At 52.8% G+C, this 24,889-nt stretch overlaps 1 protein-coding gene across 1 annotated transcript in view; it reads left to right on the forward strand.

Annotated features, from left to right (window-relative positions):
• Positions 1-5,417: 5,417 nt before the first annotated feature.
• LOC139746457 (nephrin-like) overlaps positions 5,418-24,889 on the forward strand; it is an 80,155-nt gene continuing 60,683 nt past the window's right edge. Inside the window, exon 1 of the mRNA XM_071657714.1 lies at positions 5,418-5,804. Within this exon, the coding sequence (XP_071513815.1) occupies positions 5,744-5,804 (61 nt within the window). The 5' untranslated portion in view covers positions 5,418-5,743. The remainder of the gene's footprint in view (positions 5,805-24,889) is intronic.

A 24,889-nucleotide genomic window follows, 5' to 3' on the forward strand; every position in this document is an offset into this window, starting at 1 on the left:
GAGAGAACTTTGCTTCCTCCGGTGTAGTTGAACTTGCTGTATCTCCCCTGCTGCACGCACGCCGTCGAGACTTGGCGTATGTACGTAACGGCCCAGGAGTCGACTTTCTTTTGGATACGGTTCGTCCGTCTCAGAAAACGAGAAGAGAAGATGTAGGAAGGGACGGCGAGAAAGATCTGGAAAGTACCGGTGTGGACTAACGGAGGGATGAGGGTGTTTTCATGAACCCCCCACCCGTCCACAAGTGCACCCCACCCCACCCAACTCCTCCCTCCCGTCCACCTTCCTCTCTACCCGGGCGATGCCTCTGTCTCTGGCGAGCGTCAAGCAGAGGTCGTCGCTGCTGTGAAGCACTGGCAAAGGAACCTTTCATTCTTCTCTCTCTCTCTCTCTGTCTGTCTGTCTGTCTGTCTGTCTCTCTCTCTCTCTCTCTCTCTCTCTCTCTCTCTCTCTCTCTCTCTCTCTCTCTCTCTCTCTCTCGTTCCAGACGATAACCCTCGACTGTTGTCTTCCCTTTGAGTAATGGGATACGAGAGAGAGAGAGAGAGAGAGAGAGAGAGAGAGAGAGAGAGAGAGAGAGAGAGAGAGAGCGTTCCATAGTGGCCATATACAATAACAATGCGACAGTCTATATGGGTTATAGTAGGGGGGTTACGACACCATCTTGTTTGGTTATCATTACACCCTGGCCCATTCCGTGTTCCTCGAGAGGAGAGGGAGTGACTGGGGGAGGGTGGTTGGGTGAAGTGGTGTTTCTAGAAGGAAAATAATAAAAGCGCGCCAATACGGCCCGCCGCCACATCAACAACTTGGATGGGTGGGAGATGCGTCTTGCCATTTCAGCTGCTGTCTCTCTCTCTCTCTCTCTCTCTCTCTCTCTCTCTCTCTCTCTCTCTCTCCCTCCCAAAGTTTGTCTGGAGATGCTGGTGCATCATTCGATTTGTTCAGTTGAAGGTTTGACACCCACCGTATGGGTACGACCCTTTTGAGTACGACGGTAGATTGATTGATTGATGCATTGATAGAGAGGGGCAGGCATCAGTTGGACTAACCCATCAGAGAGGCCCGCCACAGCACTCCAGCCAGCGGCTCAATTCTCAATTAAGGTAATGATTTCAAGTAGCTCTGGTATTTTCCCGCCCCCTCGCTAAAACTTCTCGAGCCTAATTCCCGCGTTTTATTTCCCTCTTTACTGTAAGAGCGCCAGCAGTAATTTTCTAACAACTTCTTCGTCGTCTCTTTATAAAAGATGTCCTCTTTTTATTATTAAAAAATAGTGTGTTGTTCATTGGATGCTCTGTTTGAAAAAGAGGCAGCTGCTGTTTTGACATAAATGTCTTTGATAGACACAGACAGACAGATAGATGCACAGGTTGATAGAAGGATAGAAGTGATATGGACAGAAATACAGAGGAGTTATATCAGGTATTTTGTGTGTGTGTGAGAGAGAGAGAGAGAGAGAGAGAGAGAGAGAGAGAGAGAGAGAGAGAGAGAGAGAGAGAGAGAGAGAGAACAGACCCACGAACGACAGACAAGTTTAACAGAAATCTACGAGGTAGTGAAACAGACTGAATGTGACTGACATGAACAGATTTGACAGACACAGACACAAGGTGACAGAGAGAGGCATATATTAGACTAGAGAAATCAACAGAAACACAGACCAAATTAGTAAAAAAAAAAAAAAAATACTAAAAAAAAGATAGCACAACCCTGAGTTAATGAGTCGTGTCGTCGTATCAGGCTCGCGAAAAAGAGAAAAGTTAGTACCCCTCATGACGACAGATTTCATGATACTTTTGAGAGGGAATGTCCTGCCCCACCCACCCCGCCCCGCCCCGCGCCCCGCCCCCCCCCGCCCGCCCCGCGCCCCGCTCGCCCCGCGCCCCGCCCCGCTCCGCGCCCCGCGTGATGCCCCCCCACACATAGTAGTGTCAAGCTGTAAACAGATTTGTCCCCATGGCAACGGGCCATTAATCCAAGCAGCTGGCCTCGCGCCGCCCGCCCCCCCATCATCACATTCATATGATAATCATTCAGCGATGAAGTTGGCGGCGACCTCTAACCTTTGGACACGAGAGAGAGAGAGAGAGAGAGAGAGAGAGAGAGAGAGAGAGAGAGAGAGAGAGAGAGAGGTTGTTGCATTTGTGAGGCATAACTTTTTTTTTCCCCTTTTTTTTTTTTTTTTTAGATACCCGGAAATGATTAAATGAACGAATGAATGAATGAATGAAAGTGTGGGACCGTCGCGTTAACGATATTTCTTTCATTATTCCTCGTTCAGCTTACTTGACTGCTTTCGTAAAAAATGGTGTCCTCTTGGCTCGGCTGGTCATTTGGCACTAGAGAGAGAGAGAGAGAGAGAGAGAGAGAGAGAGAGAGAGAGAGAGAGAATTTAGTCATGTGTACGTCCGAGGTTAGGTTTCCTCCTCCTTCCGTTGCTCCCGCTGCTCAACTGGTCATCTTCTTTGAGCTACTCACTCAACATATTGATCTTGATCAACACTGGTGTGATTAACACACCCACTGTGTAGAAATGCGTAGTTAATCAGGACTCATTTCACCTCGGTTGGGATTTTGTTGAGACCATTCTCTTCTCACGTGTGTGAATTGGCATATATATATATATTTTTTTTAATGAACTTTATCCTGGAAATTGAACGAGGGCGAAATGAACATTTCCTCATGTGTTTATGACGACGTGGTTCAGTCTGCGACTGCGATAGACAGTGTCGGGGTTCGTGGTAGTCCTAGTGTGGTGGTGACGATCACAGTGGGGTAGTTGATTACAGTGGTGATTAAAATCACAGCCCTATGGATTGGTACACTGCATGACCCATCCCCATGGATTAGCGCCTCGAATGACCCAGCGCCCATGGTTTGGTACCTTGCATGGCCCACACCCATGAGTGGCAGCCCCTGCATGACCTGACTCCATGAAGCAGGCACTGTGGCAGCTACAGGGAAACGACATCTCTCCCGAGTTCCTCCAGAAAGCACTTCAAGGGTCGTAAACATCCAAACACTTCCACAGTTCCTGCAAGTATTAGTGTGCACGACCACCACCCAGCTCCCATCCTCTTCCCTCTTCCCCTCCCACACGCGTACGCAGGCCAGGTCGCCAGTCACAGACGAGGTCCTGACCTTTACTGTGGAGTCTATCACCCGCATTCTGACCCCCCGACCGATCGCTTCGGGCCATTCGCAGAACATAAGAGAATGTCGACCGGTCTGGTGTTTAAAGTCCCCTAATTTATGTCGCCCATTAGAACAGACCCTCCCTCCTCCCCCTCTTTGCCCCCCCGAGGGGAAATAATTGACAGATATTTCTCCTTCGAACTTCCGTTGTTACGTAACTGAGTGTTGTACGAGTTGCCGTGGAGGGTAATTTACGAATGGCCTTCCCCTTTTCATGGGTGTCTGATTTTGTTTCTGTTTTATCGTCATTCTCAGACGGGAAAGAGGAAAGATCCGGTCACTTAACTGAAGAAATATTGTCAAAAGAGTTTTGCTGGCCTGAGCATCCGTCGTGGTGGTACGACCCCTGGGGCACGATGCTGTACGACCCTCGAGGACTCTGTAGAGGCCTCAAGGGTCGTACGTAGTAAAGTCGTGCTTGAGAGGGTCGTATCGTCGACCGTTGAGGAAGGGGGAAGGGGGTCAGGTCGTGTAGGCGCATTCAAGGGTCGTGCCCGTCGCGTCCACCAGCTACAGGTTCGTCTCATGGAGTCCAGTTCGCCTCAGGATACGTAAAGTCTATTATGGGTCAGATTTTTATATCCTCTCTCACGGAGAGACTTCGGCCAGGACACCACAGGTACCCTACACTTACTGGCCACCGAGGTCTTCCCCTGATGAACACCCCACAGCATCAGGACGTTATCTCATGAGTCCCGCATATGTTGCGTTCCACCAGCCAGCCAGCCAGCCAGTCGTCTCCTGGGACGACTCGTTCCTCACAAACCTGGGGAAGGACGACACACCACCCTTCCCCCCTTCCATCCACGTCGTAATTTAAATGCTCCTTCTCGGGTCGTTTTCTTCAACACATTGTTTTCATCTATAATTTTTAATCACTTGTAGAGAGCGTGGCCATTTGCCTTTTCAAACTCCGCTATATTCACCTCCCAGAGTGACCCCTCGTTTTTCGTTATGTTTGTAAACATTATCAGCGGATATAACTTAGTAGAGAGAGAGAGAGAGAGAGAGAGAGAGAGAGAGAGAGAGAGAGAGAGAGAGAGAGAATTTATATCCTTCAGAAATAAATCTCAGAAGGAGATTAAGATGGCGAGATGTTGTCGCACTTTTTATCCCCCAGGTCGTTTCAAATAACAGAAATGCACGAAAAAAAAAGAAGTAATTGCCTCCCCTCCGATCGTATATAACAATGGTCGCTGATCACAACCGAAAGCTAATTGTGGCGCCTTTACGCCGGTGTGCGGAAGGCATGGTGCTGCTGTCGCGAAATTGGCCTCTCAAGACCCGTAAGTAAACAAGATGGGTTGTTAAGCAGTTAACAGTAATGAACTGCTTCAAACTACATGCATCGTTGTACTTTGCAGTGTTCTCGAATTATATATATATATATATATATATATATATATATATATATATATATATATATATATATATATATATATTCCTATGAGTCCACGGGGAAAATGAAACAGAAAAGTTCCCAAGTGCACTTTCGTGTAATAATCACATCATCAGGGGAGACTCAAGAGAGAAATAGCGCCAGGAAACAGTATGTTATTGTGGACGAAATGCCAGGAACCCACATGTGGGTGAAGCAGGAAGAAAAGGCATCGACTCGGGGCTATAAGAAGGGAACTTGATAACCCACTGTAGTGCTGGCTTACTGCGCCGGCGCGCCGTCAGGAACCCTACTGCTACCCTGGCGGGCATTACCTCCCTGGTCGGTGGCTGCCGACCGCCTACTACCAGAGAGAGAGAGAGAGAGAGAGAGAGAGAGAGAGAGAGAGAGAGAGAGAGAGAGAGAGAATGCGTAACAGCGGGGAGGAACACTCAGCATGGAACAGCTTGTCAGCCCATTACCGAGTCGCCCATCATGACGAGAGCCGTCGCCATGATGCATGTGACGCGACTAAAAGGTGAAACAAAAAGAATGGCGTATTTTTCGACAGAGTTGGTTGAAATACTGCTCACGACTTTTGCTGTCGCTTTTGTGATTGTTTTACTATTGCGTCATCTATTTGTTAAAGCTAGGTTAATAGATGAGTGTGTGTGTGTGTGTGTGTGTGTGTGTGTGTGTGTATACGTTGGTCAAGGGGAGATGTGCGTGTGTGATACCCGCCTCTTATTCCTCCCCCGGCAGCCACTACTGCCTCCATTTCCCCCCCGACTCTCCGGCGCCCCGAGACCCGGAGGCTTACCCAGCATCAGTGGCGCGACTGTGCTCGTGAGGTGAGGATGTCGAACTCTGTCTCCAGGACACCTCGTATGATGGACCTTGAACACTCGCGTCTTGACTAAACAGTAACATGTCTTCATACTTTCACCAGATACCTTTACCGTCGCATGAATATCCTCAAAATGAGTCACAGAGAAGTTTGGTCACAATAGACGCCACGAGCATGTACTTGGAGAGGATTGTGGATATATAAGAGTATGTTCGCGATTGCAGAACTCTGGAAAGTGTTTTAGGAGTGCTTTTACGTGACTTTTAGGTGTCGCTGGTGGAGTGTTGTATGTGCGGCTAACGTTAGTCCAGCCCAACACCATGCTCAGGGCAGAGCTAGCGCCCCTCTGGACTGTTAATCTACTGTCATTAATTTCCCAGGGTAAGTAAGACGCGTTGGCCCATAGATAGCGACGGGTGCGGTCATCGAGAAGGGCGATGCGACCCTAGGGCGCGACGGTACGACCCTTGGTGGATATGATGGCTTGGCCTCTGACCTAGCCCTTAAGGGTCAGATGAAAGCCTTAAGGATCACACCGTCTTGCACAGGGGAAGTCGATTTATTTGAACATTTCCTTCATATTTTGAATATGGGTTAAGTATGTGTTGTCCTGCTGATGTGCAATATATATATATATATATATATATATATATATATATATATATATATATATATATATATATATATATAGAGAGAGAGAGAGAGAGAGAGAGAGAGAGAGAGAGACTCCTGGGGCTATATATATATATATATATATATATATATATATATATATATATATATATATATATATATATGCACACAAAGTATATGATCATTTATGGATGAAAAAGGCGATTCTGTTCACAGTTGTGGGTGTCATTTATCTCTGATCAATGGATACCTAATTGTTAAACGTCATTCTTGATCATCAGTTACCACCTGCACCTGTCATTAATCTGATTTTCATTATCTGCTGTCAGAGGATGAGCATCACCTCTCCACCAGGTAATAAAACAAGCAAAATGAATTCGAAACGATTCGAATCTCGGAGAATCTTGAGCATGTGTGTGTGTGTGTGTGTGTGTGTGTGTGTGTGTGTGTGTGTGGAATGCACTCAAGCTGTGATTCCTGCCTGCCTTCCTCCTTTGTCCTTGGGGGTCTGAACAGGTCCGGACCAGATGTCATCACCTGGAGAGGTTGCGGGCTGTGTGCAGAAGACGTTGGACGCGTTGGTGGCATGTACGTGTTGGCGGGGTGGTGAGGTGTTGGTGGTGCAGGGTGGTGATGGTGGTAGTGAGGGTGGTTGTAGTGGTGGTAGGTGGTGTTGACGATGGTTGTTGTGGTGGTAGCTATGTGGGGTCAAGCACACAAGACAACCCCGGCGATGTGTGAGCTTTAAGACACACCTCACTTTTTTTTTTTTTTTGGTAGACTTGATGCAAGAACTGATCTCGCTCGGTGTTGTGGGTTTACGACAAGACAAAACCCAAAGTTAGGCTCTTCCGACGTGGCAGACCCAGTGTTGTGGGTTTACGACAAGACAAAACCCAAGCATTGGGCACCTTACAACAAGAGCAACAACACCCAAAGTTGGAGTCTCACTGCAAGACAGACCCAGTGTTGGGATCTGACGACAAGACAGACCCAGTTGTTGGGATCTGACGACAAGACAGACCCAGTTGTTGGGATCTGACGACAAGACAGACCCAGTTGTTGGGATCTGACGACAAGACAGACCCAGTTGTTGGGATCTGACGACAAGGCAGACCCAGTGTTGTGGGATTACGACAAGATAATGCCCAAGCATTACGGGTTGGAAACACAGCATTTCCTTTAGTGTTGGCCGAGTACAATAGAGCAAGCGAATGTTTCACCCTCACGTATTTGCACTTGAATATATGACCTTATTTTCAGGCCACTCCCCACTCCGTCTCTCTCTCTCTCTCTCTCTCTCTCTCTCTCTCTCTCTCTCTCTCTCTCTCTCTCTCTCTCTCTCTCTCCCTTCTTTATTTCCCTCTTCCTATCTCCAGCTATCTCTTTTTTTTTTCATGTCGTCCATTTTGCCTTCACCTTCCGTTTCTTTCACCTCTTCCTTCTCCTGTTTCCATCACCATTCCATCAACACCTGAACAAAAACAGAACTTTTACCTCTCCTCTTGTTTTCTCTCTCTCTTTTTTAAACCAAAAGACTTTCTCTTGACCTCTGTGGGTATGTACGTCTGTAACAATCTATATCTTTTTTTTCTTTTTTTTGCTATATTCAATTCAATACACTTTTTTCGTATCAGGCATACTTCATTAAGGAAAGATAAACATATATATATATAGACATCCAAGGGGAGAGAGAGAGAGAGAGAGAGAGAGAGAGAGAGAGAGAGAGAGAGAGAGAGAGAGAGAGGTGATTTCCAGCGACAGGACTAGAAAACCAGCGTCTTCTTCCCTGGAAAGGCCCACCAACACAGCAGGAGATGGTAACGAGGTTAACGGGAGGGACCAGCGGGAACACCAGTAATGCCAACCGTTGTTACCACCGCGCCAGTAACGGCGATGCACCGTTGTTGTCTTTTTTCAGCAACTACGGATGTGGTTGTGACGCCAGGTGTGGTAACAGCATGTGACGTAACAACATCTGTATTAACGACTGTAGGAAAAGTACAGACACACACACACACACACACCACACACACACACACACCACGTATTCCCTGCGTGTCGTGGAAGGCGACTAAAAGGGGAGGGAGCGGGTGTCTGGAAATCCTCCCCTCTCGTTTTTTTCAATTTTCCAAAAGAAGGAACAGAGAAGGGGGCCAGGTGAGGATATTCCCTCAAAGGCCCAGCCCTCTGTTCTTAGCGCTACCTCGCTATCGCGGGAAATGGCGAATAGTACGAAAGAAAGATATACATAGTGTGTGTGTGTGTGTGTGTGTGTGTGTGTGTCATAACAGCACCTGCAGCCGAGACATTCAGTCTTACGTTATCAATTCCGTTTAAAGAGTTTCCAAAATGGTGCAAGTCTCTGTGACTCCCGTCCACGTAACTAGGCCTCTGGAGGACAACTGGAAGTAATTGGAAGACACCTGGAAGTAACCCTAGCTCGTTGTCCCTTCATTTAGAACTCCTGGAACTCGGACGTTTTAGGGAAATTATAAATATTTTTTTTCCTTCTAGACTTTCCATAGAAACCTTGGATGAAACTCTTCTTCCAGACTTCCCAGAGAATCCCGGAAGGAAAGGCTCGGGTTTTGTTATACATTCCTGGGAATCTGGAACCTACCCCCCTCTCCCTTGGAATGTCTCCTCGCCTCCTTGAAAAAAAAAAAAAAGTCGATGAAGTTTCCAGACTCAATAGAGCAGAAATATGAGCAATTAAAAATAATTAGATTGTGATTACTTACATTCACGTAATGAATTGCGTGAAATTACTTGGGATTCTTTTAAGTTACCTCCGTGGTGTATCGGGTAGCGTTGCCGACCGTGATGTAGTCTTGGGCCGCCCGGCGTCGAGCGCATGTAGGTTCGAATTCTGGTTGCGGCAGTTGGCCCATAGTCAACCCAGCTGTTCATCCTCCTCTAGGGGCTGGTCGATAAATTGGGCACCCTGCTTAAACTAGTATATATATATATATATATATATATATATATATATATATATATATATATATATATATATATATAAAGTTAATGAGACGGACTTGATTAGGGGGCAGTCTAAAGTCTGTACCATCTCAGGTCACATAAACTAAGTGAGGAGAAAGGATTTGAATCTGGATTTCCCTTGCTGAGGTAAAAGCACTGAACTCCGACTACACCTCGAAGGTAAGACAAACCTCCCATACAAGACAACCAGACCTCGGGAGAACCTCATCTCAGAAGACGTGGTGATCCTGGTGTGTCAGTAGCAACGAAAGCCAGTGTTGCGACACGGAGGACCTTCGGTTGGCTCGACCATCAGCTTCCAGAACAGATCAAGTCAACGAACGTTCATTGACGCGGCCGAAGATACCTGCCTACCCGGTGGATCAGCTCGACAGAGCTGCTTGTCTCTCCCACCCACCCACCCCTTACCGAGTCCTGAACCCTTGATTTCCCCCCGGTTGCTTTATCCTCCGTGGCCAACATCCCCGAGTACGTCGCCTCCCGTGCAGGACACGTTCGCTCAAGACGCCAGGAACTCCTCCCCAGTGAGAACCCAGGTGGACGACGACGCCGCTCCTCCGGTGAGAGGGAGCGGGTGGAACGGGCGAGTTACATTCCAATATACACATGGTGAGGGCAGGTCACGCCTGATCGAGTTGCTGACGCGGGCGAAAGTAAAAACCCGCGAGGGTGACTGACGTATCCCAATGTACAGACATTTTTCTTCGCGAGGGGAGAGGGAGGAAGGGAGGGAGGGAGTGTATTAAGGTTGATGCACGAAGTGGCACTGTAGGCTGGGCTTGTAACATGCAGTGGTTCTGTAGGTTGGGGTTGTAACATACACTGGCACTGTAGGCTGGGGTTGTAACATACAGTGGCTCTGTAGGTAGGGGTTGTAACATACAGCGGCAGTGTAGGTTGGGGTTGTAACATACAGTGACACTGTAGGTTGGGGTTGTAACGTACAGTGGCTCTGTAGGTTGGGGTTGTAACATGCAGTGGTTCTGTAGGCTGGGGTTGTAACATTCAGTGGCACTGTAGGTTGGGGTTGTAACATGCAGTGGTTCTGTAGGTTGGGGTTGTAACATACAGCGGCAGTGTAGGTTGGGGTTGTAACGTACAGTGGCTCTGTAGGTTGGAGTTGTAACATGCAGTGGCTCTGTAGGTTGGGGATGTAACATGCAGTGGTTCTGTAGGCTGGGGTTGTAACATTCAGTGGCACTGTAGGTTGGGGTTGTAACATGCAGTGGTTCTGTAGGTTGAGGTTGTAACATACAGTGGCATTGTAGGTTGGGGTTGTTACATACAGCGACAGTGTAGGTATATGCATATTGACGAGATTGTTAAAGATTGTTACATACAGTTTAAACCCCTCGAACACGATGGTACGATCCGTGAGCACGACGGTACACGCTTTCATATGAGGACCTGGCCTTTGACATGACCTGGTACGGGCCAGGTCATCGTACCCGAGGGGTCGAACCATCATGCTCAAAGGGCCATACAGTCGTGCTCAAGAATAGCTAAACTATACATGTATATGTGTGTGTGTGTGTATGTGTGTGTGGGTGAGAGGGGCTTGAGCAGATGGCCTGGGACAGATCCATGGGATGATAAACAGTTTATCCCACCGGAGGAGCGGACGTCATATGCCTCCCAACACAAGGCGGGAGGACGACGGTGAACGAGGCAAGTTGTATGGCAGGCAGGAGGCCCAGGGATGGCGGGAGCTGATAAGACAACATCGCCCCAGATTGGATTGCGTGAAAGACGTCTGCCTGCCTCGGGGACCGACATATAACACACCCTCCCACACTCACGGGTGGCTGGCTAGTAGGCTATGTGTTAGCCTGGCATGGACGGGTCGACTCTTCCATGACAGCCTGTCAAGGACGGATGGACTCCTCATGACAGAACTGTCAAGGACGAAGTCAATGTCAAAAGATGGACTAGAGGTAGGAAGGGATTCAAATGATGTACGTCAGAGAAACTACGATAACAAGACAGACTCGTCTGTGTGTGTGTGTGTGTGTGTGTGTGTGTGTGTGTGTGTGTGTGTGTGTGCGGACCACATGGCTGTGCCCACTGTTTAGTTATTTGTGTTCATAGGTGAACACAAGATGATACACAAGCCAATGTGAATCAAGATTTCTCGAGTATGAGAAACTGGTTATTGCAGGAGGTGCTCACACTTCCTCGCCGCGGAATGGTGTACGAGAGCAGGAATGAGGTTTTCGGTGTCCACGTATTCACGAGGGGGAGTGGCTCTGGGTACGCACGTTCCCACCACAGTTGAGAAAAATGGCAGGATGATTAGCCTCGTTTGCATACGTATATTGTATCGCGTTTGTCCTCGCGGGTTGAAGTTGGTCTGTTGACGTGTGACGTGGATGGTACCAGAGGTGTTTCCAAGAGAATTTAGAAGATCAGATTATGTTATGAATGAACCACGTGAGAAGATCAGATTCTGTTACGAATGAACCACTTGAGAAGATCAGATTCTGTTACGAATGAACCACTTGAGAAGATCAGATTCTGTTACGAATGAACCACTTGAGAAGATCAGATTCTGTTACGAATGAACCACTTGAGAAGATCAGATTCTCTTACGAATGAACCACTTGAGAAGATCAGATTCTCTTACGAATGAACCACTTGAGAAGATCAGATTCTGTTACGAATGAACCACTTGAGAAGATCAGATTCTGTTACGAATGAACCACTTGAGAAGATCAGATTCTCTTACGAATGAACCACTTGAGAAGATCAGATTCTGTTACGAATGACCACTGCGGAACATCGTAGGCGTTAACTACTTCGGGTTGTAAAGTATCATAAGGCATTTGCAGCTGGCAGAAGTTCCAGCATGGTTGCCGACGCGTCTAAGAAACGGTCTCGTCTCAGTCGTGCAGAGAGACAGATTGATAGATTACCCTCGCCGTGTGTTCTTCGTCAGGGGCACAGAGGCGTGCGAGATGCGGGCCGTAACAGCTTGGATGATTAACTACAGAGACCGTGAGGGTTGAGACCTCTAGCAGACGACCCAGCTGGTGTTGAGGGGAGACACGGGCAACCGGGGGATAACCTCCACATGAAGATCTAAGGTTTCTATTCATGGGAGGTAGAGACGTGCCACCTGCCTGTAATCACAACACGTTGCACGTCGGGACGATGCCACTAGTGCGTCGTCAATATCATGCGACGCCACGTCGAGGAAGCGACTCTACGTCAGGCCCATGCGACGCCACGTCGAGGAAGCGACACTCTGCGTCAGGCCCATGCGACGCCACGTCGAGGAAGCGACTCTACGTCAGGCCCATGCGACGCCACGTCGAGGAAGCGACACTCTGCGTCAGGCCCATGCGACGCCACGTCGAGGAAGCGACACTCTGCGTCAGGCCCATGCGACGCCACGTCGAGGAAGCGACACTCTGCGTCAGGCCCATGCGACGCCACGTCGAGGAAGCGACTCTGCGTCAGACCCATGCGACGCCACGTCGAGGAAGCGACTCTACGTCAGGCCCATGCGACGCCACGTCGAGGAAGCGACTCTACGTCAGGCCCATGCGACGCCACGTCGAGGAAGCGACTCTACGTCAGGCCCATGCGACGCCACGTCGAGGAAGCGACACTCTGCGTCAGGCCCATGCGACGCCACGTCGAGGAAGCGACACTCTGCGTCAGGCCCATGCGACGCCACGTCGAGGAAGCGACACTCTGCGTCAGGCCCATGCGACGCCACGTCGAGGAAGCGACTCTACGTCAGGCCCATGCGACGCCACGTCGAGGAAGCGACTCTACGTCAGGCCCATGCGACGCCACGTCGAGGAAGCGACACTCTGCGTCAGGCCCATGCGACGCCACGTCGAGGAAGCGACACTCTGCGTCAGGCCCATGCGACGCCACGTCGAGGAAGCGACTCTACGTCAGGCCCATGCGACGCCACGTCGAGGAAGCGACTCTACGTCAGGCCCATGCGACGCCACGTCGAGGAAGCGACTCTACGTCAGGCCCATGCGACGCCACGTCGAGGAAGCGACACTCTGCGTCAGGCCCATGCGACGCCACGTCGAGGAAGCGACTCTACGTCAGGCCCATGCGACGCCACGTCGAGGAAGCGACTCTACGTCAGGCCCATGCGACGCCACGTCGAGGAAGCGACACTCTGCGTCAGGCCCATGCGACGCCACGTCGAGGAAGCGACACTCTGCGTCAGGCCCATGCGACGCCACGTCGAGGAAGCGACTCTACGTCAGGCCCATGCGACGCCACGTCGAGGAAGCGACACTCTGCGTCAGGCCCATGCGACGCCACGTCGAGGAAGCGACTCTACGTCAGGCCCATGCGACGCCACGTCGAGGAAGCGACACTCTGCGTCAGGCCCATGCGACGCCACGTCGAGGAAGCGACTCTACGTCAGGCCCATGCGACGCCACGTCGAGGAAGCGACTCTACGTCAGGCCCATGCGACGCCACGTCGAGGAAGCGACACTCTGCGTCAGGCCCATGCGACGCCACGTCGAGGAAGCGACTCTACGTCAGGCCCATGCGACGCCACGTCGAGGAAGCGACTCTACGTCAGGCCCATGCGACGCCACGTCGAGGAAGCGACTCTACGTCAGGCCCATGCGACGCCACGTCGAGGAAGCGACACTCTGCGTCAGGCCCATGCGACGCCACGTCGAGGAAGCGACTCTACGTCAGGCCCATGCGACGCCACGTCGAGGAAGCGACTCTACGTCAGGCCCATGCGACGCCACGTCGAGGAAGCGACTCTACGTCAGGCCCATGCGACGCCACGTCGAGGAAGCGACACTCTGCGTCAGGCCCATGCGACGCCACGTCGAGGAAGCGACACTCTGCGTCAGGCCCATGCGACGCCACGTCGAGGAAGCGACACTCTGCGTCAGGCCCATGCGACGCCACGTCGAGGAAGCGACACTCTGCGTCAGGCCCATGCGACGCCACGTCGAGGAAGCGACACTCTGCGTCAGGCCCATGCGACGCCACGTCGAGGAAGCGACTCTACGTCAGGCCCATGCGACGCCACGTCGAGGAAGCGACTCTACGTCAGGCCCATGCGACGCCACGTCGAGGAAGCGACACTCTGCGTCAGGCCCATGCGACGCCACGTCGAGGAAGCGACACTCTGCGTCAGGCCCATGCGACGCCACGTCGAGGAAGCGACACTCTGCGTCAGGCCCATGCGACGCCACGTCGAGGAAGCGACTCTACGTCAGGCCCATGCGACGCCACGTCGAGGAAGCGACACTCTGCGTCAGGCCCATGCGACGCCACGTCGAGGAAGCGACTCTACGTCAGGCCCATGCGACGCCACGTCGAGGAAGCGACACTCTGCGTCAGGCCCATGCGACGCCACGTCGAGGAAGCGACTCTACGTCAGGCCCATGCGACGCCACGTCGAGGAAGCGACTCTACGTCAGGCCCATGCGACGCCACGTCGAGGAAGCGACTCTACGTCAGGCCCATGCGACGCCACGTCGAGGAAGCGACTCTACGTCAGGCCCATGCGACGCCACGTCGAGGAAGCGACTCTACGTCAGGCCCATGCGACGCCACGTCGAGGAAGCGACTCTACGTCAGGCCCATGCGACGCCACGTCGAGGAAGCGACACTCTGCGTCAGGCCCATGCGACGCCACGTCGAGGAAGCGACACTCTGCGTCAGGCCCATGCGACGCCACGTCGAGGAAGCGACACTCTGCGTCAGGCCCATGCGACGCCACGTCGAGGAAGCGACTCTACGTCAGGCCCATGCGACGCCACGTCGAGGAAGCGACTCTACGTCAGGCCCATGCGACGCCACGTCGAGGAAGCGACTCTACGTCAGGCCCATGCGACGCCACGTCGAGGAAGCGACACTCTGCGTCAGGCCCATGCGACGCCACGTCGAGGAAGCGACTCTACGTCAGGCCCATGCGACGCCACGTCGAGGAAGCGACTCTACGTCAGGCCCATGCGACGCCACGTCGAGGAAGCGACACTCTGCGTCAGGCCCATGCGACGCCACGTCGAGGAAGCGACTCTACGTCAGGCCCATGCGACGCCACGTCGAGGAAGCGACTCTACGTCAGGCCCATGCGACGCCACGTCGAGGAAGCGACTCTACGTCAGGCCCATGCGACGCCACGTCGAGGAAGCGACTCTACGTCAGGCCCATGCGACGCCACGTCGAGGAAGCGACTCTACGTCAGGCCCATGCGACGCCACGTCGAGGAAGCGACACTCTGCGTCAGGCCCATGCGACGCCACGTCGAGGAAGCGACACTCTGCGTCAGGCCCATGCGACGCCACGTCGAGGAAGCGACACTCTGCGTCAGGCCCATGCGACGCCACGTCGAGGAAGCGACACTCTGCGTCAGGCCCATGCGACGCCACGTCGAGGAAGCGACACTCTGCGTCAGGCCCATGCGACGCCACGTCGAGGAAGCGACACTCTGCGTCAGGCCCATGCGACGCCACGTCGAGGAAGCGACTCTACGTCAGGCCCATGCGACGCCACGTCGAGGAAGCGACACTCTGCGTCAGGCCCATGCGACGCCACGTCGAGGAAGCGACTCTACGTCAGGCCCATGCGACGCCACGTCGAGGAAGCGACTCTACGTCAGGCCCATGCGACGCCACGTCGAGGAAGCGACTCTACGTCAGGCCCATGCGACGCCACGTCGAGGAAGCGACTCTACGTCAGGCCCATGCGACGCCACGTCGAGGAAGCGACACTCTGCGTCAGGCCCATGCGACGCCACGTCGAGGAAGCGACTCTACGTCAGGCCCATGCGACGCCACGTCGAGGAAGCGACTCTACGTCAGGCCCATGCGACGCCACGTCGAGGAAGCGACTCTACGTCAGGCCCATGCGACGCCACGTCGAGGAAGCGACTCTACGTCAGGCCCATGCGACGCCACGTCGAGGAAGCGACACTCTGCGTCAGGCCCATGCGACGCCACGTCGAGGAAGCGACACTCTGCGTCAGGCCCATGCGACGCCACGTCGAGGAAGCGACACTCTGCGTCAGGCCCATGCGACGCCACGTCGAGGAAGCGACTCTACGTCAGGCCCATGCGACGCCACGTCGAGGAAGCGACACTCTGCGTCAGGCCCATGCGACGCCACGTCGAGGAAGCGACTCTACGTCAGGCCCATGCGACGCCACGTCGAGGAAGCGACTCTACGTCAGGCCCATGCGACGCCACGTCGAGGAAGCGACACTCTGCGTCAGGCCCATGCGACGCCACGTCGAGGAAGCGACACTCTGCGTCAGGCCCATGCGACGCCACGTCGAGGAAGCGACACTCTGCGTCAGGCCCATGCGACGCCACGTCGAGGAAGCGACACTCTGCGTCAGGCCCATGCGACGCCACGTCGAGGAAGCGACACTCTGCGTCAGGCCCATGCGACGCCACGTCGAGGAAGCGACACTCTGCGTCAGGCCCATGCGACGCCACGTCGAGGAAGCGACACTCTGCGTCAGGCCCATGCGACGCCACGTCGAGGAAGCGACACTCTGCGTCAGGCCCATGCGACGCCACGTCGAGGAAGCGACACTCTGCGTCAGGCCCATGCGACGCCACGTCGAGGAAGCGACTCTACGTCAGGCCCATGCGACGCCACGTCGAGGAAGCGACTCTACGTCAGGCCCATGCGACGCCACGTCGAGGAAGCGACTCTACGTCAGGCCCATGCGACGCCACGTCGAGGAAGCGACACTCTGCGTCAGGCCCATGCGACGCCACGTCGAGGAAGCGACACTCTGCGTCAGGCCCATGCGACGCCACGTCGAGGAAGCGACACTCTGCGTCAGGCCCATGCGACGCCACGTCGAGGAAGCGACTCTACGTCAGGCCCATGCGACGCCACGTCGAGGAAGCGACTCTACGTCAGGCCCATGCGACGCCACGTCGAGGAAGCGACTCTACGTCAGGCCCATGCGACGCCACGTCGAGGAAGCGACTCTACGTCAGGCCCATGCGACGCCACGTCGAGGAAGCGACACTCTGCGTCAGGCCCATGCGACGCCACGTCGAGGAAGCGACTCTACGTCAGGCCCATGCGACGCCACGTCGAGGAAGCGACACTCTGCGTCAGGCCCATGCGACGCCACGTCGAGGAAGCGACACTCTGCGTCAGGCCCATGCGACGCCACGTCGAGGAAGCGACTCTACGTCAGGCCCATGCGACGCCACGTCGAGGAAGCGACTCTACGTCAGGCCCATGCGACGCCACGTCGAGGAAGCGACACTCTGCGTCAGGCCCATGCGACGCCACGTCGAGGAAGCGACTCTACGTCAGGCCCATGCGACGCCACGTCGAGGAAGCGACTCTACGTCAGGCCCATGCGACGCCACGTCGAGGAAGCGACTCTACGTCAGGCCCATGCGACGCCACGTCGAGGAAGCGACACTCTGCGTCAGGCCCATGCGACGCCACGTCGAGGAAGCGACTCTACGTCAGGCCCATGCGACGCCACGTCGAGGAAGCGACTCTACGTCAGGCCCATGCGACGCCACGTCGAGGAAGCGACACTCTGCGTCAGGCCCATGCGACGCCACGTCGAGGAAGCGACTCTACGTCAGGCCCATGCGACGCCACGTCGAGGAAGCGACTCTACGTCAGGCCCATGCGACGCCACGTCGAGGAAGCGACTCTACGTCAGGCCCATGCGACGCCACGTCGAGGAAGCGACACTCTGCGTCAGGCCCATGCGACGCCACGTCGAGGAAGCGACTCTACGTCAGGCCCATGCGACGCCACGTCGAGGAAGCGACTCTACGTCAGGCCCATGCGACGCCACGTCGAGGAAGCGACTCTACGTCAGGCCCATGCGACGCCACGTCGAGGAAGCGACTCTACGTCAGGCCCATGCGACGCCACGTCGAGGAAGCGACTCTACGTCAGGCCCATGCGACGCCACGTCGAGGAAGCGACACTCTGCGTCAGGCCCATGCGACGCCACGTCGAGGAAGCGACTCTACGTCAGGCCCATGCGACGCCACGTCGAGGAAGCGACACTCTGCGTCAGGCCCATGCGACGCCACGTCGAGGAAGCGACACTCTGCGTCAGGCCCATGCGACGCCACGTCGAGGAAGCGACTCTACGTCAGGCCCATGCGACGCCACGTCGAGGAAGCGACTCTACGTCAGGCCCATGCGACGCCACGTCGAGGAAGCGACACTCTGCGTCAGGCCCATGCGACGCCACGTCGAGGAAGCGACACTCTGCGTCAGGCCCATGCGACGCCACGTCGAGGAAGCGACACTCTGCGTCAGGCCCATGCGACGCCACGTCGAGGAAGCGACACTCTGCGTCAGGCCCATGCGACGCCACGTCGAGGAAGCGACTCTACGTCAGGCCCATGCGACGCCACGTCGAGGAAGCGACTCTACGTCAGGCCCATGCGACGCCACGTCGAGGAAGCGACTCTACGTCAGGCCCATGCGACGCCACGTCGAGGAAGCGACACTCTGCGTCAGGCCCATGCGACGCCACGTCGAGGAAGCGACTCTACGTCAGGCCCATGCGACGCCACGTCGAGGAAGCGACACTCTGCGTCAGGCCCATGCGACGCCACGTCGAGGAAGCGACACTCTGCGTCAGGCCCATGCGACGCCACGTCGAGGAAGCGACTCTACGTCAGGCCCATGCGACGCCACGTCGAGGAAGCGACTCTACGTCAGGCCCATGCGACGCCACGTCGAGGAAGCGACTCTACGTCAGGCCCATGCGACGCCACGTCGAGGAAGCGACTCTACGTCAGGCCCATGCGACGCCACGTCGAGGAAGCGACTCTACGTCAGGCCCATGCGACGCCACGTCGAGGAAGCGACACTCTGCGTCAGGCCCATGCGACGCCACGTCGAGGAAGCGACACTCTGTGAGAGAGAGAGAGAGAGAGAGAGAGAGAGAGAGAGAGAGAGAGAGAGAGAGTTTGGCTCGGCTGTGTCTCAACATTTTCTAAGGTTTGAATAAACTGTGACACAACCGGAGTGAGGGTGAGGGTGGGAGGGAACCAAGAGGAAGGGATTTGGTTTTGCTGCTGCGTCTCCACATTTTCTTGTCTGGCATCGAGAAGAGTTCGAAGGAGGAGGAGGAGGGGGGGAAAAGACACACAGACTTGAGGAAGAGATTAATGGCTTAAAGGTAAGTGGTTGGAAGAGCCTTTTGTGATCTAGGTCTCCTTTCTAACCCCGTGCCACCCTGGTGTCGGTGCATTACACATGACGGCTATGGAGTGGATGGGTGAGCGTATGAGGCCACACTTCTCCGTCTGTTCCTGGCGCTACCTCGCTAAGGCGAGAAAACGGCGAACAAGTGTAGAAAATACATATGATAGTGTATATGTATTGTAGCAGTAGTAACAGAAATATATCCTTATCTCCGCTTCGGACCAAATTATAGCAATAGAGATCTTAATGATTTGATAAGACAGAAAAAAAACCCGTTCGTTATTTATTATATAACATCTCCTACCACTACCACCACCACCACAACTACCACTACCACGTCCACTACCACCTCCACTACCACCTCCACTACCACTACCACCTCCACTACCACTACCACCTCCACTACCACTACCACCACCACTACCACCACCCGTCCACTAGGAATTACGATAGCGGTGTGGGCTTATGACACAACAGCTTCGTCTTAGACACATGAGTGATGCAGGCTTACAACACAACACTGATAACAGACATGTAGGACAGAAGCCTCCTTACCGAAGTAAGACAGACTTTCCTCGTCCAAGACACATCAGTGATACAGACGTAACAATACAACAGCCCTCTAGCGTACAGGAGTTTGCGATCCCTCGTATTATACCTGTGTCCGTCTGTCTGTTTGTCTGTCTCTCTGATCATCGACCGGCATTGGGAACGTATCTCTCGGTTTACTTAATGCCTCGTGAACCGAATCGCGAGGCGAAGTCTACGTCACCTGGTCATTATCTTCATGGTCGAAAATCCGTTGCGACAGCGGTTGAGGGAGGTGGGAGGGAGGTGGCTCGTCCTTGTAAAAATACTCGGCTACTGGAGATAAGTTAGTGTCGGAAGTTTAGCTTTGCAAAAACCTGGCATTCAGCTCGTGGTGAGGGGAAAAGAATCTGATACACGGTCGCTTTACATCTTATCCTGAGATGTTTTGGTCGGGGATGTGGGGGTACAACAGGGAGAGACGTGTGTGTGTGTGTGTGTGTGTGTGTTTGTGTGTGTATATATATATATATATATATATATATATATATATATATATATATATATATATATATATATATATATATTCCTATGAGTCCACGGGGAAATGAAACACGATAAAATCCCAAGTGCACTTTCGTGTAATAATCACATCATGAGGGTAGAACGAACGGCTGGGTTGGCTGTGGGCCGGCTGCCACTACCAGAATTTGAACTTTGTGTCTGGCCCGTGCCTTAAAATCACAGTCACAATCGCTTGCCACGTCTCTCAGTATCCACCCCAGAGCCTTTTAAAAGTCCACTTCGATAAGCGGGACGTAAGAATAAACTCCACAAGATGAGTCAGTCTTTTACTCACTCGGACTACCGAAGCTTCAGCATTGATATAGTGCCAGTTTGATGGTATCAGAATCTGATATTGTGTGTCAGAGTTGCAACTGACAGGAGGAGGTTCGAAGTTGGGAACCTCTGCTGATATGTTCGAATCCAACTTCGATGCGTGGTCTAGTTCCATCATCGATGACCTCCGTATGACTGGTATTCGAATTTACTAATCTCAGTTTAGATAGGAATTGTAAATGATTCAACAGAAACTAGTGCCAAATACGAAGTAAGCTTCGACACGGTTCGACGCTAGGGACGGAGACGAGTCGAACCGTCTCTCAGAGTTTTGATCAAAATCGACCGTGAAGCTTCGGAGCAACTGGTCGAACGTAAACAGACTCACGTTTATGTACACGAAATTTTATTCCACGGTGAAGGGAATCTGTGAACTCGAGAATAAATTTCTGACCAAAACAGTGTAAGTGGCATTGTCGCCCCCACCACGAAAATAATGTAATTAGAAAAAGAGAAAAAAAAGAAAACGTGATTAAGAAACCCCATAAAAGAAAGCGAGAAAAACAAGAAAACTGTTCCAGAAAATAAGCATATGCAGTTTGAATCCTTTTCTAAGAGAGACACTGGGCCATAAAAGCTTTCCCCCCCCGCCATCTCTAGCTTAAAATATAAACACTTAAATGCACTTTGTGATATAATTACCCATAAACGGCGACCGTCACGCAATCTCAAGCAATTTAAACTCTTATATGTAGAATACTATATTAGGTCCATTAGCGCCCGCCCTGTGGCCCGGCTGGAACGGTATATACAATGGTCTCTCGGGTGAGGGAGGGAGGGAGAGAGAGACTTTAGCCTGTCGATAAAGGATCGGCGGTGGCGGTGGTGGTAGTGGGTCTGCCTCGGCCAGGGTACTGCTGGCCCACGTTAGATTTTATGGGTAATAAGTTATGGTAAGAATGACAGAAGGTGAGGGCCGGAGTTATGGATGGCTCGTATTATTTGATAGGGGGGAGGGAAACCCGGTCTCAAGGAGGAGGAAGGCTGGTGTGGAGTTAGTCGGTATGAGAATGTTTGGGAGACTGTGTGGAGTGTGTCTGTGGCGTCTGTGTGGGGTGTCTGTGCTGTGGCGTCTGTGTGGGGGTGTCTGTGCTGTGTCGCCTGTGTGGGGTGTCTGTGCTGTGGCGTCTGTGTGGGGTGTCTGTGCTGTGGCGCCTGTGTGGGGTGTCTGTGCTGTGGCGTCTGTGTGGGAGTGTGTCTGTGGCGTCTGTGTGGTGTGTCTATGCTGTGACGTCTGTGTGGGGGTGTCTGTGCTGTGGCGCGTGTGTGGGATGTCTGTGGCGTCTGTGTGGAGCGACTGTGGCGTCTGTGTGTGAATGTTATACAAGACAATGGATGCAATTGCCAGCTATAGTAAGGTGAGGGGTTATGACCATGTGCAGTCATGATAACACGCACCAGTTGTAATGAAGTGAGGTTTGTGACCATCTAAGGTCATGATAATGTGGACCAGATATAGTAACGTGAGGGTCGTGACCATCTGCCATCTTGGTAACACATACATCCATGTCTTAGGTGATGGGATGAAAGACATAACCACGTTCATTCCAACTTCTTTCTGACTTTCCTATGAAATTTTCCTTCGGGCGTTTTAGTCCTGCAAGGTATTTTTTTTTATTCTGTTTCCCGCCCGGCGTGTTGCTGGTGGGAGTGGAAGGTGGGGAGAGAGAGAGAGAGAGAGAGAGAGAGAGAGAGAGAGAGAGAGAGAGCACTTGCTCTGCTCTTTTTTTCTTCTGCTTTTAAAGGAACTGCGTCATTTTCAGTAGTATTAAGGCCAAACCATTTCGTTTGGACCTTGCCAAGGTCTGTGTGGACTGTGTATCTGTGTTACACATACTGTACCTACTCTGGTCAACCATGGATGTATCTACCCTCGCTTCCTTAACCCTTAAAAGCCCCCAGGAGCAGCAAGGAACAGGTGTATCTCGTTACAAAACTACGAACTGTGAGGAAAAAAATTGTGAAAAAGGAGAGTATTATTGCTTTTGTCATGTTGAAGAGGAAGAGAAAGAGAGAGAGTGTGTGTGTGTGTGAGTGTGTGTGTGTGTGTGTGTGTGTGTGTGTGTCATGACCTCACTCTGGGGGTAAGTGGAGGGTAGGTGGTGGGGTGGGGGGTTGTCGGGTCACTGACCTCATGTGGAAGTTGCCGGAAGTAGGAGAGTGGATAGTCACACTCAGGAAGGGGCGCTGGAGTAGTGTGCGTGGGGGGTAGACGTATTCTAACGCACTCAAGGAGTGCGAAGGTGGTCGGGTTGGGAGGAGGGAGGGAGGGAGAGGGGGCGTCGACAGAACGCAGGTGGAGTTGAGAGAGAAGGTGGAGCTAGGGAAGGGGGAAGTTCTTCCCGAAGCCCCAGGAGAGCTTAAGGCGAACTTTTCTGCCGTGTCGAAGGGCGGCCCCACGGGCGTTGGGAGGCAAAGGTGTAAGCTGGAAGACAGGCTCTCTCTCTCTCTCTCTCTCTCTCTCTCTCTCTCTCTCTCAACACCACGGTACGACCTCTGTTTACGACGACGCAACGACCGACCGACCGACCGACCGATCCCTTCCTTCGGCGCTTCGATACAGCCCTCGGGGTCCGACGATGCGACCCTTTGCACACGACGGTACCACCCCTTTTGGGTACGACTGCGCGACTCTCCGACCACGACTTTTATGACCTTTGACCTGGTCCCTGGTACTCCCGGGGCCACTCCCGATATTGGACCGCTGCTTTTTATTATATACGTCACGCGCGAGACGCTATGAAATTTAAGGTGATTCAAAATCAACAGAATGTTTACACCAGGAGTAACATGATGTTACCATGATGGAGTGCCTTTGTAGTGACCGTGATGGAGTGCCTTTCAGTCGTTACCATGATGGAGTGTCGACTAGTTACCATGATGGAGTGCCTTTTAGTAGTTACCATGATGGAGTGCCCTTGTTGTTACCGTGATAGGGTGCCTTTCAATCGTTACCATGATGGTATGTCGACTCGTTACCGTGATGGAGTGCCTTTCAGAAGTTACCATGATGGAGTTTCATCAGAGAATTACCATGATGGAGTGCCTTTGTACTTACCGTGATGGAGTGCCTTTCAGTCGTTACCATGATGGAGTTTCGACTAGTTACCATGATGGAGTGCCTTTTAGTAGTTAACATGATGGCGTTTCATCAGAGAATTACCATGATGGAGTGCCTTTGTAGATACAGTGATAGAGTGCCTTTCAGTCGTTACCATGATGGAGTGTCGACTCGTTACCGTGATGGAGTGCCTTTCAGAAGTTACCATGATAGAGCGTCATCAGGGAATTACCATGATGGAATGTGATGGAGGAGTTACCATAACAATGACCCGCGCCTTCCCTTTGTGCGAGTGTCCTGCTCCGCCCGGCTGTTGGTGTCCGCTTTCCTTAGGGCCCGAAGTTGCGAGGTGACGGGCTCCTTTGGTATTCTGCGAAGGAGATAATGGGGCTTCCTCCTGCATACATCTGTTGGTTGGTCAGTGTGTGTGTGTGAGAGAGAGAGAGAGAGAGAGAGAGAGAGAGAGAGAGAGAGAGAGAGAGAGAGAGAGACTATATTCTCTCTCACTCACTCACTCTCTCCACGTGAACATTGTTTCATTGGAGTCGTTCTTCCACGTGGTTCGTCCTCCTTCGCGGGTAAGTCCTCGCACGAGGTCGCTGTTCTCTCCGCGTCCTCGTGAGGGAAGGAGAGGAGAGGGTGGCAGTAGTTCTCTCGTCTCCTTCGTGCATGTGGAGGTCCTGACAACCATATCCAGCCATTGTCGATGAGGCAGGCGATGCCTCGCGTGCTGGGGTACCTCGGAGGGCGATATATATACACAAACATCGCCTGGCTCTGTGTGTGTGTGTGTGTGTGTGTATGATCCAGGGATCTGAGACGTGCCCCACAGGAACAGTAGTAATGGCCCAGCTGCCGGTATGTTTTATGCTCTCCTCCCCACAAGTGCTCGCTCAGACTCCCACCCGTGCGAGAGAGAAAACAAAGACCACATTTTTTTTTTCTTCCCCCCCCCGGTCTCTCCTCTCATTCTTCCCGACTGAAGTAAATAATATTCTCTCCAGCGGTTGATCCTCTCTGGAAAACACTTGAGGAACATCTGGATGTAAATGCGTGGAGTCATCAGCCTAGCGCTAGGGGTCCAGCAGTCTCCATGCACAGCTGATTTTTTGAAGACTCTTATCCCTTAAGAATACATCTCTCGGGGCCGTGAAGGAAGTGAGGGAAGGAGGGA

This window comes from Panulirus ornatus, chromosome 65 (assembly GCF_036320965.1).
Source record: "Panulirus ornatus isolate Po-2019 chromosome 65, ASM3632096v1, whole genome shotgun sequence".
NCBI classification, from domain to species: domain Eukaryota; kingdom Metazoa; phylum Arthropoda; class Malacostraca; order Decapoda; family Palinuridae; genus Panulirus; species Panulirus ornatus.